The sequence below is a fragment of the Apteryx mantelli genome, unplaced genomic scaffold, assembly GCF_036417845.1.
Source record: "Apteryx mantelli isolate bAptMan1 unplaced genomic scaffold, bAptMan1.hap1 HAP1_SCAFFOLD_34, whole genome shotgun sequence".
Taxonomy (NCBI): domain Eukaryota; kingdom Metazoa; phylum Chordata; class Aves; order Apterygiformes; family Apterygidae; genus Apteryx; species Apteryx mantelli.
Genome location: NW_027118693.1, coordinates 4,101,875 through 4,116,546, shown reverse-complemented (window position 1 = coordinate 4,116,546; position 14,672 = coordinate 4,101,875). Strand labels below are relative to the sequence as shown.

Genomic DNA, 14,672 nt, shown 5'->3' with positions numbered 1-14,672 from the left:
CAGGCAGAGCTTCCCTGGGAAAGCTGCGACAAGAAGGGCATTTAATACCCCAGCCCTTTCCATGCCCAAGGTCACTAGGGCCCTGCCCCACTCAGCAGCAGGCCCACATTTTCCTTAGCTGCCTGCCCTTTGCTGTGGCTGCACTGGCAGGAGGCCTTCTCCTTGCCCTCCCCTTCCCTCGCTGCTTCCAGCTCCACCTGAGCTCTGCCTTTCCTCACTCCATCCCTGCGTGCACGGACAAGGTCTCGATGCTCCCCCAGGCCAGCCCGGCCCCCTTCCACCCTCTCTGCACTTCCCCCCGGCACCCTGAGCGCTGGTGCTGCTGCCAGGGCAGAGCTGGAGGATCCCCCGGAGCGGCTCCCCATGGAGCTCCCCAGGGAAAAGCTGTGCCCAGCCCCAGCCTCATCCCCAGCCCCAGCGTGCCAGAGGGGAGCTGCCCTCTCCCAACCCACCCTGGTGGTGCCAGCCCCACCTCAGCCCACTCCAGATGTGCTGGGAGCAGGGGGAGGAGCAGGGAAATTGGGGTGAAGACCCCTGCCCTCGGCTGCATGGCCAGGGCACTGGACAGGTGATACCTTTTTGCCTGGCCAGGCTCCAGGTGTGGGGTGGATGCCAGCTCGAGGGCAGGAGCAGTGGGATTTTCATGGGCTTCCAGTGCAGCCGTGACTGTGCTGAAGGCAAGTGGGCAGACCAGGCACACACAACTGCAAAGGCCAGTGGTGGGAAAGGCATGGGGGGAAAGGGGAGCGTGGGGGTCAGTGGGGCAGGGTGAGCAGCCCTGCTCAGGGCCCCGCAACTAGGCCGGGGAGGGCTGATGGCTCTGGGGCCGGCTGGGCTCTGGATGCTGCTTTGGCATCAGCTCCGTGCTGGGAACGTCGGGGTTTCACCCTTTGCAGGGAGCAGCCTGTGCTGGGGCCATAAGCGGGGCCCTGTCTGGACCCAGGCCATGTCCTGCTCAGAGGCAGAGGAGGACGAGGAAGTGTGGTGACGGCCAAGGGCTCTGCCCCTCGCCTGCTGGGAGGCAGCCTGCAGGACAGGCAGAGCCTGTCTCTGTGCCCAGGGTCTTTCCAGTCATGGAGCTGCAGAGGAGTTTTTGAAGGAGGTGAAATCCTCCAGAAGCAAATCCTAAGGAGCAACAGCAACAAGCCTCCAGAAGTGCCCAGAAGCCTGGAAACTGCTGCAAGAACTGCTCTGTCTCTGTTCGCTGCCTCTGCTGCTGCACTCCCAGCCTTTCTCCCAGCTTGGGCAATAGTCAGGAGAGTCGGGCTTTTCTGGGATCTTCTTAATGGAGATGCATTTTCCAGATGAAATCTCAGACTAGCTGATGAATACTTCAAAGAAACTCTCAGAAAAGCAAACATGGGAATAATGCAGCTCCCAGAGGTGTGCAGCTGTAGAGCCAGTTTGCTCCACGGAGTGAAGGGGGAGCAGACGGGCTGTCCCAGGGCCCTCTCAGCATCCCAGCCCAGGCAATGCTCACCAGCTGGACATCCGTCCCTTTCCTCCCTGCAAAGGCCTCCTGGAGAATGAGGAATGAACTGAGCTTGAAGCAGCCCTGTTTCTGCTGATGGGTTTGCTGCCATCTCCTGATCCCCTGAGCTATCTTAGCTACCTGCATGCTCTTTGGTGAATACTGGAAAGCTCGCACTGGCCAGGCAGGTACAGGCTTTCACTTCATCCCTGCATGTCTCACTTTGGGGGCTTTTAGCAACCAGGCGCCCAGCGTTTCTGATCTTTGGGGCCTGCTCTTTGGAGCAGTCAGCAGTGCATAGCACAAACCACTGTGGTGCTGCTAAGCAGAGGGAAGTGCAGGCCATTCCAGGTCAAGATCCATTCCTGCGAGGAACCTGCATGGAGCTGTGTCGCTGCTGAGTGCAAATCTCAGCCTGGTGCTGTCCCTCCCAAGGGCAGTAGGCCTGAGAGGAGAAAGACCGGATTTGTGGGAAAAGAGGGGATTTGCACTGCAAGAGACGAGCACAGTGCACAGTGGGGGGCTGTCCTTGGCATCCTGGCCCAGCACCTGTAGAGGGATGAGCGCTGAACGTGAGTCGCAGGCAGGAGGCTGTTTAAGCAGCTGCCCATGGAGCAGGGACTTCAGGGAGCTGTTTCCTACAAAATGTTGAAGCCCTGGTTGTGACTAATTGCCCAAAGATTTCCTGGTTCTGGTGTTTGGAATCAGAGGTGTAAAAGGGAAGGAAACAGCAGGCTCTGATGAGGGAGCGAAAGAGCACGGAGGGATCTGTCTGGGACCCCAATGAACATCCCTCTGCATCTGCTCCTTCCTGCTGAAAGGGCACAAGACAGGGCAGAAATGCAGCGACTCCCCTGGGGTCCAGCAGGGAGGGTGAAACCTGCCTGCCTGTAAAACTGTGACTTCACAACAGCCCCAGATTAGAGCCTGGCAGTCAGTTTTGCTTTCCACATTTACTTTTTTTTCTCCTACATCTCCTGAACATTGCACACAGGCTTTGCTTTTGTGTTCTCTATCCCCTCAGTACCAGCTCACAGCACAATTTTCCCTTTTCCCTCTGGGTTTCCCAGGTCAGTTCCTGGGAGCGGAAAAGAGCATTCGCTGTGAGCGGGGTGGGGGTGGGGCGCAGGGAGGTTCCCAGCACATCAAGGGGCTGGTGAAGACAAAACCAGGAGATGCTTTGGGAAAGCGTTTGGGATTCCTTTGTGCCTGTTCCTGTTTCCCTTTCCTCTCTTCTTTGGAGGATGACACAGGGCAGAACAGACAGCATTCACTAAACCCTGATTTATTCTATTTTAGCCATAGTAAAGTGTGTGTCTCATGCTTGGTGGTGATCCTAACACTGTCGATGCCCCTCTCCCCCTCCCTGTTCCCTCCCAGTGCAACTCCCCTCTGCAAGACCCATCTCTGCACACACACAGGTGTGAACAGGAAGGTCAGTGGCACCAGCCCCGCCAGCGAGGACCCCTCTGTTCACAGCAGCCCTGGTTCAGGAGACAGGTCCTTCCCTGAGCAATTCACCAGCCGGAGTCAGAGCAGGTTTTTCTCCACTAGTTCATGGGGACTGGGGGCAAAACCTGGGGTGCCGGGCAGCACAACCCCCTCAGGCGGCACCCCACCACGAGGGCACCATCCCTGGGTGGGCTTGAACCACCAACCTTTCAGTTAAACAGCCAAATGCGCTCCCTGCTGTGCCACAGAGACACCACCAAGCATAAGACAAACACTTTACTAGGGCTAAAATAGAATAAATCAGGGTTTAGTGAATGCTGTCTGTTCTGCCCTGCAGAGAGACCTTCTCTGGGGCTGGGGACGTGGCTGGGCTCAGGGACGTTCCCATTCCCACAGCACCAGGGACTGTCCTGACACCGGAGCTACAGTGTCAGGACAGTCCCTGGTGCTGTGGGAATGGGAACGTCCCTGAGCCCAGCCACGTCACCAGCCCCAGAGAAGGGGACGCTGCCCTTTGCCCACCGACAGATGCTAGTGGGCAGAGTGGTGTGGGGAGAGGCCTGGTGTCCAGGTGAGGGGCTGCGAGCAGCTCCCTGCCCACGACCAGCTCTGCCTGCTCCCGTGGCCCCTCCGTCGCACACCCTGGGGGGCAATCGGAGCTGTGGGAACATCACCCTGGGGAGGGCATGTTCCTCACCCCACTCACTCCTGATGCTGACGTCGGGGACAGGTGTGACGCACACAGGAGTGCTGCACAGGGTGGCAGAGGTGACTCAGGGAAGGGATTTGCTCCTCTCCATCGACCCGCCCTGGGAGGGCCAGAGCGTGGGAGCAGCACCTGCAGCAAGAGCCTCCTCCTGCCCCCATTGACTGCAGAGATGTTGAAGGGGCAGCGCTTCGTGGTGCAGCCCTGGTCCAGCACCAGTCCCAGCTGAGAGGCAATCCCAGCTTCCCCCATGCCAGCCTGCGGCCCAGCAGGAGGGTTTGAATGCTGCTTTCTGCTGAGGCTCTCGGGGCAGCAGGGCGCAACAGGGCTGTGCTCGTCATGGATATGTCATGGGATGAGAGTGCCCCCCGTACCATCCCCCATTCCCCTTTCCCCAGCAATTTGTAAGGGGATGTAGCTCAGTGGAAGAGCGCCTGCTTCGCATGCAGGAGGTCCTGGGTTCAATCCCCAGCATCTCCAGGGGGGCTTTTTTCTGAATCTCCATTCCCCCCTGTCCCAGCAGGGCTGAGAGCTGGGAAAAGGGTGCATTGCTCCTCTCCAGAAAGTGTAGGCTTGCCCTCTGACAGGGTGTCATGTGGGAAGTGGAGCTTCCCATGTGGGAAGAGCCCAGCCAGAGCATCAGACAGCCTGCCCAGGTGAAATGACACCATTATGTCACTACTGTTGCCTGAAGCAGCCTGCTTGGCCAGCAGGAGGCAAACAGACAGGAGTTGTGAGGTCATCAAGTGCTTCTCAGGAGAGGCCAGAGCCCTGGGAGACAAGAGGGTGTAGCATTCCTAAAGACGACAGGACTGGATGCTGGCTGGGAGGTTATTTTAGCTGCAGCAGCAGGATTGTCCTGGGCAGGCAGGTGCTGCGAGGGCATCAGGCACATCAGAGACATCTCACCACAGGAGGGGAGAGGGGGCAGGTGGAGGTCACTGCTAGGACATCGCTGGTGAATCGCTCCTGTCCCAGCAGCAGGCGAGCAGCCACTGGGGTCACCGCAAGCGGTGGGAGCTGATTCAGCAGCTGGGCATGTGGGAGCGGGAGCTGGAGCAGGAGAGGCAGGTGAAAGCACAATGGCTGGTGTGTTGGTTGTGAGGTCACTTCCGTTACACTTACCCGATTGGCCAGCAGTGGGCGGGGAAGCATTATGAGGTCATCAAGAGCATCACAGAGGCTGCCCAGCAGCAAGGAGAGCTTGGGAGGAGGGGAGAGGGAGGGACAGGTGAAGGTGACATTGGTGGCTTTGGTTGTGAGGTGTCTCCTTTCACAGCAGTGATTGGCCAGCAGCAGGTGGGCAGGCATGTGAGGTCATCAAGGGCAGGAGAAAGCCCCCAGGAGAGAGGAGAGCTCCTGAAGAGGGGAGAGGCGGAGACGGGTAAAGCTGGTGTCGCGTGAAAGGGAGGGACGGAAGGCCCTTCCTTATCTTTACAATTTACGTTTGCCTGCCAGAGCCCCCCTGTTTGAGGACTTTCCCTGGGTCAGTTTCGCAAAGTAAAAAGAATCTTTGTAATTTACATTTGCCTGCCAGAGCCCCCCTGTTTGAGGACTTTCCCTGAGACAGTTTCGCAAAGTAAAAAGAATAAGATTTTATTAAAGCGACAGATACAACAGGTTCGGAATTGCCGTTGATAAATGCACTTGCTGCTACAAATTTTCTTTCTATGAGCTCAAACTAACAATTAAGCGCTTTCAATAATAATATATTTTCCCAGGTAACGTCCAACGTTTGTCGGAGGCACAAGTCTTACCAAAGAGGCGACCCTGTTTGGGGGAGGGAGAAGGAGGCTCGCTCGTCAGCAATCTCCGGCGAACAGGTCGGCGGTTCAATTTTCTTCCCTTCCAAAAACTTTAGTGAGCTATCCTCTGTTTTATAGTTGCTGAAGGTGGGATGTGGAAGTCCAGCAGACATACTTCATTGGCCAGATTGCCATTTGCGCAGTTGTTGGGGGTATGCCGCCCTTATTTACATATCATTATGCAGCAAAGGGCATGTTTTTTAATATGGTAAGCAGGGATAATGAGGCTAGGGGCACTATAGGTCAACAGTTAGTCTGTGAGCAGCAATAATTTTTTGGGATGCAACCCTTTGTGGTCAGGGGCAGACCATGATACCTCCATACAGCTCTCTCCGCCGCTGTGCAGCTGGAACAAACTGTCTGTCCTTCACCAGCTAGTTCGTTACTCATGTTGCAAAAGGGTGGTGAGCTTTGGCTACCACATAATGTTTTTCCCTTGTGCCCCCTTAGCTTTCTCCTTGAATACTCTCTTGTTCCCACAGTGACCTCACAAACACAAACACCAACCACAGCACCAGCACTGGCCTATCAGGCACTGAGCCACAAGTGACATCACAAACACAAACTGCACCCACAGGACCAGCACTGGCCTATGAGGCACTGAGACACAAGTGACATCACAACCACAAACTCCACCCACAGCACCAGCACTGGCCTATGAGGCACTGAGACACAAGTGACCTCACAACCACAAACAGCTGCCACAAGACTAGCACTGGCCTATCAGGCAGTGAGCCACAAGTGACATCACAACCACAAACTGCACCCACACAACCAGCACTGGCCTATCAGGCACTCAGACACAAGTGACATCACAAACACAACCTGCAGCCACAGCACCAGCACTGGCCTATCAGGCACTGAGACACAAGTGACATCACAAACACAAACTGCAGCCATGTGACCAGCACGGGCGTATCAGGCACTGAGCCACAAGTGACATCACAAACACAAACTGCACCCCCAGGACCAGCACTGGCCTATCAGGCACTCAGCCACAAGTGACATCACAAACACAAACTCCACCCACATCAGCAGCACTGGCCTATCAGGCATTGAGCCACAAGTGACATCACAACCACAAACTGCACCCACAGCACCAGCACTGGCCTATCAGGCACTGAGCCACAAGTGACATCACAACCACAACCTGCACCCACAGCACCAGCACTGGCCTATCAGGCACTGAGCCACAAGTGACATCACAACCACAAACTGCACCCACAGCACCAGCACTGGCCTATCAGGCACTGAGCCACAAGTGACATCACAACCACAACCTGCACCCACATCACCAGCACTGGCCTATCAGGCACTGAGCCACAAGTGACATCACAACCACAAACTGCACCCACAGGACAAGCACTGGCCTATCAGGCACTGAGCCACAAGTGACATCACAACCACAAACTGCACCCACAGCACCAGCACTGGCCTATCAGGCACTCAACAGAAGTCACCTCACAAATACAAAAAAGGAGCAATGAGGCTCCTAGTGGCCTAGCAGATACTGAGGCTGAATGACTCCACAAACACAAGCAGCAGCAATATGCAGCAAGCTGGATTGTCAGGTGCTCAGGCTCAAGTGCCCTCACAGGCAGCCATGAAGCCAGATATCTGCTCCTGGCCTCTTTGGGACTAAGGCACAATTGACCTCAACAAGCACAAACAGCAGCAATGTCCATGCTGATCGCCTGTCACATACCGATGCACAACTGACCACAAATGCACCAACAGCAGCAAAGGCCCTGCTCCCCCTTTATGAGGCATGCAGACACAAGAGACCTCACCAGCATCACCAAAGCTACATGCATGCTGTTGGCCTACCAGTTTCAGACGCACAACTCACCTCACAAGCACAAATGGCATTGACCTGCCTGCTGCTGCCCTATCTGGGACTGAGTCACAAGGGAGCTGAAAAGTGCAAACCTTCACAGAGGAAAAGCTCACCTGGGCCACTCGCACGTCCTTCGATTACGCTGTGATCACTCCACACAGAACAGTCTTCTGCAAATGGCTTTCATCTCCTGGCAAGACTCTCTCCACATCATGCGACAGCTCCACTCTTCACCCTGGCAACAAATCACCCGTTTGGAATTAAATCTGGCGAGAGATGTCAAGGACAGCAAGAAGGGCTTCTTCAAATACATCAGTAGCAAGAGGAAGACTAGGGAAAATGTGGGCCCTTTGCTGAATGGGGTGGGTGCCCTGGTGACGAAGGATGCAGAGAAGGCAGAGTTACTGAATGCTGCCTTTGCTTCAGACTTTACTGCTCAGGCCAGCCCTCAGGAAGCCCAGAGCCTGGAGGCAAGAGAGAAAGTCTGGAGGAAGGAAGACTTTCCCTTGTTCGAGGAAGAGTGGGTTAGAGACCATTTAAGCAAACTTGACACCCACAAATCCATGGACCCTGATGGGATGCACTCACGAGTGCTGAGGGAGCTGGCGGACATTATTGCTAAGCCACTCTCCATCATCTTTGAAAGGTCATGGAGAACAGCAGAGGTGCCTGAAGACTGGAAGAAAGCCAATGTCACCCCAGTCTTCAAAAAGGGCAAGAAGGAGGACCCAGGCAACTGCAGGCCAGTCAGCCTCACCTCCATCCCTGGAAAGGTGATGGAGCAGCTCATCCTGGAGGCCATCTCCAAGCATGTGGAGGAAAAGAAGGTGATCAGGAGTAGTCAGCATGGCTTCACCAAAGGGAAATCCTGCCTAACCAATCTGATAGCCTTCTATGATGGAATGACTGGCTGGGTAGATGAGGGGAGAGCAGTGGATGTTGTCTCCCTTGACTTCAGCAAGGCTTTTGACACTGTCTCCCATAGCATCCTCATAGACAAGCTCAGGAAGTGTGGGTTAGATGAGTGGACAGTGAGGTGGATTGAGACCTGGCTGAATGGCAGAGCTCAGAGAGTTGTGATCAGTGGCACAGAGTCTAGTTGGAGGCCTGTAGCTAGCGGTGTCCCCCAGGGGTCAGTACTGGGTCCAGTCTTGTTCAACTTCTTCATCAATGACCTGCATGAAGGGACAGAGTCACCCTCAGCAAGTTTGCTGATGATACAAAACTGGGAGGAGTGGCGGATACACCAGAGGGCTGTGCTGCCATTCAGAGAGACCTGGACAGGCTGGAGAGGTGGGCAGAGAGGAACCTCCTGAAGTTCAACAAAGGCAAGTGCAGGGTCCTGCACCTGCGGAGGAATAACCCCAGTCACCAGTACAGGTTGGGGGCTGACCTGCTGGAAAGCAGCTCTGCAGAGAAGGACCTGGGAGTGCTGGTGGACACCAAGTTAATCATGAGGCAGCAATGTGCCCTTGTGGCCAAGAAGGCCAATGGTATCCTGGGGTGCATCAGGAAGAGTGTTGCCAGCAGGTTGAGGGAGGTGATTCTCCCCCTCTCTTTTCAAGCTTGTAGGGTGCATTATCAAAAGGTCATATGGAGTCCCTCTGTGAAAACAGTGACTTAGCAGAAGTCTGGTAGGGTGGCCTTTGCACACATAAGAGTTGAGCTGTCTTAGTTTGTGTTAATCACTTGGCCTCCCTTTATACCTGGGAACAGGAATAGACAGCTGTAGAAAATTATTTATCTCACTTGAGCTGGTTTATAATTTAGGATGAAACTAAAGAGGAATATCATCATATTTCTGTTAGAAGGAAGCAAAAATGTTTGAAAGTTTTGTGCGGAAAGAAGACCTACTCTGTTGGATGGCAGCATGGGCAGAGTCTTTTGGAAAGAAAGTAATGGAATGCAAATGATTTCTGGCCTACGTTCTCTCATGCAGATCTTAGAAACTTACTTTGGGCACTTACTTTCTCCTGTCACATTCATGGAGCATGGTACTGATGCCTTTACAGGAGTTGGCAACACAAGAGCTTCAGGGCCACCCTCTCGCTGGCTGGGGTGTATACAACTTCTGTTGTCAGTACTTTCAGAAGGAACGTAACATTTTAGATCTAAGAAAGGCTTTGCAGTGGACTAGAATATTTCTGTGTTCATTTAGCAAAGTCCTCAAAGTCCACCTTTTTTTTTTTAATTTACTTATTTCATTTTCAATTCACCTATTAAAAAAAAATCCATTATTTATCCAGCTCAGGTATCAAGGAGGTGGATAGCTATTTAGGGGGCCTTTATCCACAGAAGAAAGTCTGTTATTTACTGTGCACATCCATCACAGGAAGCAGACCCTGGTCGTCAGGCCATGCTGCTCATATTGCTTAACTTTTGGGTCTCCTGGGTGTCTGCTGGCCCACGTAGTGCCCCTGCAGCCCAGAGACACAGGCATGTCATTTTTGTGTGCATTTCCTCCATTCAAGGTACATGAAATCAAGTGAGGGCTGTTGATCACCGCTGACAAAATGCGTGCTTTGTTTTGTTTTGTAGTGTGGCAGTGAGGATATGTGCTGCATGCCTTAGGGCATAAAATACAGTTCGACTTCTGCACAGAGCAGAGGAAGCAACACCCAGCACAGTCTTGTTTGTACCCCTTGCAAGGGGCAGCTCTTGGAGTGACCTGTTCCTTCAATGGAAGAAGCAAATTCCTGAATGAACTATCCCACAACTGCACCTGGACTTTTCCCTGGTGTAAATAAAGTGAACAGTCTGGAGGTCAGGCCATCAGAGCAAAGCAAGCACCTAAGATATTGGTGTAGAGGCAGCAGTGGGCAAACAGTGAGGTTCTGTTATTTCTGTGCTGTAACCAGAGGTGTGGCGCTCCCACAGATAGTCAAACTGTAGCTTTCTATCCAGAAATATCAGAGCCATTAGTGCCAGAGTGACTTTGAGGGGGATTTTTCACAATAAGATGCCTAAGATAACTAAGTTAAAGTACTATCTGTGATTTCAAAGTCTCTTCACTGAAGATGTCTTGGTGGGATTCTTTGCCAACTTAAAGGGGATGGGAGTCATCCAACTAACTACCTTCAAACTTTCCATGCTAGGCATTTAAGACTAAACTCATCCATCTTGTGTTTCTGTACTATTGAGAGTGAGTGATTTAAATAATAAAAATCTCTCAGATAGAATGATAATGTCATATTTTTATTTAAAATGGATAAACAAATACTGCTTTTGATTCTCATTCCAAAACAAGATATTTGTCTTGCAAATCGTGAGTGAAAATGAATCCATGAAAATTATAAAATGGCAATACCATGACAAGGATTAGAGAAAAGGAATTTTTTGTTTGCTTTTGTTTGGTGAAGGGGTTGGAGAGAACTTAAGGTCTAGATCTAATCCTTGTGGCTGCAGAGGCTGCACCTCACTGATCTAAAGTCCCTCACTTGCACAAATTATAACACATTACCCAGCATGTGGTTCAGTGCATCTGGCATTTCCTATTAAACAGATGAGCCTCCTATGCTCAGTATACTTCCTCTGAAGTACTATGGACAACTAGCATAAGAGGAGATGATATAATCCTCTAGACTATCACAGGAGGGTGGGCAATGCCCTCAGCTTAGGGCATTTAAGTTACAAATGTTTATATGTGGACCAAACTATTCCACTGCGTGAGGCTGTTCTATTAGCTGAAGTATTGGCTCTGACAGCATTGTGTCATAAGGATTGGGCATTTATTTCATTAAGCTTGACCTGTGGACAATTGCATTGTTACTCAACAATTAAATTACTGACCAATATTCTGGATTTAGTTGCAGCTTAAAAGAGAGCTGATGTTAGGTGGGTAATTTAGACTTTATTTTGTCTCTGTTCTTGTCCTTACCAGGAGGTTAATGGGGAGAAGCAAGTGCCACTTAGCAGAGAAATAAAGCCATTGTTGTTCTCCTTTTTATTTGTTCTACCTGTTTTCTGTCTCTTTCTAAAGGCAAAAAGGCTCAACAAAGCTCTGTCACCAAAATAAACAGGCAAACCAGATTGTGTGAGAAGGAGAAGCTGCATCCAAACTGGAGGAAGGTGAACCATCTTGAGACTTTGGTGTGCCAAGGAAGGAGGGACTCCTCAGCTTGTTGCTTTCTGTCTCAGTTTCCACACTTAGAAAACACCATCACCAGGGTATTCACCAGGGTTTGTAAAGTGCTTTTAGACCATTTGAAAGGCTTCCCTATCTGAGGATTAGGTCTTATCATGGTGATATGTTTCAGGAGAGAAACTGGTGTGATTTCATGAAACTCCACACTGCTAAGAAAGAAAGGTGTAATTTCAGCAAATGAATCCTAATCATTTGTTCCATCCCCCCTCTGTTTTCCTTCCACATACAAAATCTCTCCTCAGAAGGAAAAACATTTTCTGGAGATTATCACACTTCTCTTCAAGCCCACCTTGAGAGCCTTCTTCATCTGCTCGTTCCTCAGGCTGAAAATAAAGGGGCTCATCAGAGGAGCTACCATTGTGCTGATCAGGGCCACCATTTTGTAATAGGAAGTGTGGTGACTTGAAGGCAGCACATACTGGAAGATGCAGCTACCATAGCCCAAGATGACAAAAGTGAAGTGAGAGGAGCATGTAGAAAATGCCTTGTTCCGCGATGAAGCTGAGGGCAACCTAAGGATGGTGTTAATGATGTATAGGTAGGACATTGCTGTCATGACCAGTGAGCCGAAGATGATGATGGAAGCAGTCATGAAACTTATCAGTTCCACAGTCTGTGTGTCTGCACAGGACAACTTGATCAAAAGCATGCTGTCACAGAAGAAGTGGTCAATATGATTGTCATTGCAGAAGGGCAGCCTGGCAACTAGGACAGTGGGGACAATGGTGGACAGGAAGCCTGCAGTCCATGACCCCAACAGGAGCTGAACACAAAACTGGCTGTTCATGAGCATGGGGTACTGAAGAGGGTAGCATATGGCCACATAACGGTCGTAGGACATGACAGCCAGAAGAACAAACTCAATGTTGCCCAAGAGGGAGTAGAAGTAGCACTGAGTTAAACAAGCTGGGTAGGAGATGGCTTTGTTGCCCATCAACAGGCTTGCTACTGTTTTGGGTATGATGCATGTAGTGATGAAGATCTCCAAAGAGGAAAGGTTGCAGAGGAAAAAGTACATAGGTCTGTGGAGGTCTCGGTCAGAAAGAATGAGGGCAATGATCAGCAGGTTTCCAACTAAGATCACCAGGTAGGAAGCCAGGAAAGTGTTTGCTATTAGGTACTCCTGATGGTGGAGGGAGGGGAAGCCCAAGAGAAGGAACTCTGTGACAGTCGTATGGTTCAACATATCTGCAACTGAGCTGCGGTGCGTAAGAGAAGATGGTGAGTGGAGGAAACGATTCCTCAGAAGGTTAGAGGAAGTGGAGACAGGTAGAGAAATGTAGAAGTATAATAGAAGAGATACATGGGGACACTCACAAAAAGTCTGTAAGGAAAACAGAGAAGATAGGAGAGGCATGGAGAAACACCATATAGTAAGGAGACACCATTTCAAACAGTAACAACAAACTTAGTTTCTACGTTAGAGTAGGAATTCATTATTAACAACATGTAAGTTTTTGCATTTGAGCTCCTTACTCAAGTGTCCTTTTATAGCCAATGGAGAAAAAAATAGACATTTCTCAGTCATTCTTTCTCTAGTCTATCTTAAATCTGTATTTTAGGATGAGAGAAAATCCATCCTGGAGAAAGATAAAAACATCTCTTTAAAGCGACATTAACTTTTTGTTTAGGTAAGGAATGGAGAGAAAGCAGAAAGAGGATGGTGATAAAGGAGGAGGCCACTGGGAAATAAAGGTAATAGGAGGGACAAAGCCAAAAAGAGGGAAGACATATATTCTATGATTCAAACTGTGGTCTTTCCGTCCAAGCTTGAACTATTCCCTATAGAGCAGAAATCTTTGTAACCAGATTTTTCTTCAGTTGCAGCAATCTTTCTTGCTGAGAAATGGTTTTGATAAAACATGCTGGCCATCAGAAGGAAAAATAAAAAAGTAATACAAGTAATACAAAGGAGAGAGAAAGAAAAAAAAGAAAATCCTAGGAGATAAAAAGATAAGTAGGGGATTTCATCAGTTGGGCATAAAAAAAAATAAGCGCCCTATCTTGTAAAACAAATAAATAACAAACAGAAACCCAAAAGACTTTTTTTTTTTTTCTGTGAACACTGGAAAAAACGAAGCTTGGTTTGATGTGGAGTCGGTCCTGAATTCATTACCCGAGCTCTTGAAGATGTTGAATTCTCTATGCAGTCCTCTCAGGACAATCTACCCCTATGTAGACCACCTCCTTTCCATCCTGCCGCTTTTGCTCACAGAACTTGTATAAGCCCAAAAGAGAGAACAGGACTACTCTGTGCTGCTTAGCTGGACCTGGCCAACAAGCTAAAGCAGAAGAAGGGGCAGAGACCCAGGCACATAGACGCAGACTGATCAGCAAGGTCTCATTGCCTGAGAAATATCACAGGCAAAGGGGGACAATCACAGGCAGGCAGGCAGGCAGGCAGTCTAGGAACTCAACAACAACAACAATAAGAATCAAAGAAAAATGAGGTGAAATGCAGCAAAGCAGTTACTTACATTAATCTATGTGCAGGAAACACTATCAAGGGGAAATAGAAGGCCAGCAGAATTTCTGCAGACCATCATCTCCTTCCCTCTCCTCCCGCAACCTTGAGAGAACAATCTGGCATGTCTCATTTCAAGGTTCTTGCAGAGCCTCTTTGAGTCAGCTGCTAATGCCGTTTGTTCTGATGCACTGTGCTGCCAGACAGAAGTAAGCTCTGATTTTTTTTTTCCTTTCAAGTAAAACCACCCAAAGTCCTTTGGCATTCCCTGAAGAATCACGGTCCCCTGTGCTTTCCTGAGATGCTCCTCAGCAGAGTCGGTCTGAGAGGGTGACAGGACATTAATTAAAATGATAGCTGGTACCCAGGTGACCTAATCCCTGCAGAACTGTAGATCCATTTTGTGAGGCAGCCTAAGAGAGAGAAACACCAAATCTTTAAAAGTGCTATCAAGAAATGTAATCTGTGAAAGCAGCTTCTGTGGAGCTACTGTCACACTCCCTGCCTTGTCTTTCTAATGTTGGACATCGAAAGGATAGATTTTAAATGTTCAAGAGGTAGACACCTTAGGTTGCCTTAGGTTAGTCAGTGGAGTTTAGGACATGATTCAACTTTTCACAAAATGGATTTCTAAAGGGGAGGAGAGGAACAGATTCCTCCTCTCTAAGGGCAGAGGGAGGCTGGAGTGACAGACTGACATGTAGGCATCTTCATTGCAGACCTCTGGGAGCTCTTCAGGGGTGAGACATTGGTTCCTAAGGGCCACCTGACTATCTTCTACCCCTCCAAAAGG

The 14,672-nt window shown here is 50.3% G+C and overlaps 1 protein-coding gene and 1 non-coding gene across 2 annotated transcripts; one reads left to right on the top strand and one right to left on the bottom strand.

The window, feature by feature from the left end:
• The first annotated feature begins 4,037 nt into the window (after window positions 1-4,037).
• TRNAA-CGC (transfer RNA alanine (anticodon CGC)) lies at window positions 4,038-4,109 on the top strand. The gene has a single exon. It is a non-coding gene; the product is annotated as a tRNA-Ala (tRNA).
• Window positions 4,110-11,692: 7,583 nt separating this feature from the next.
• Window positions 11,693-12,502, bottom strand: LOC136996344 (olfactory receptor 6J1-like; the record flags this gene model as incomplete). Its single annotated transcript, XM_067317273.1, has 1 exon — window positions 11,693-12,502. A coding segment is annotated over one exon (810 nt), but the record flags the coding sequence as incomplete, so codon positions are not given.
• Between the last annotated feature and the right edge of the window lie 2,170 nt (window positions 12,503-14,672).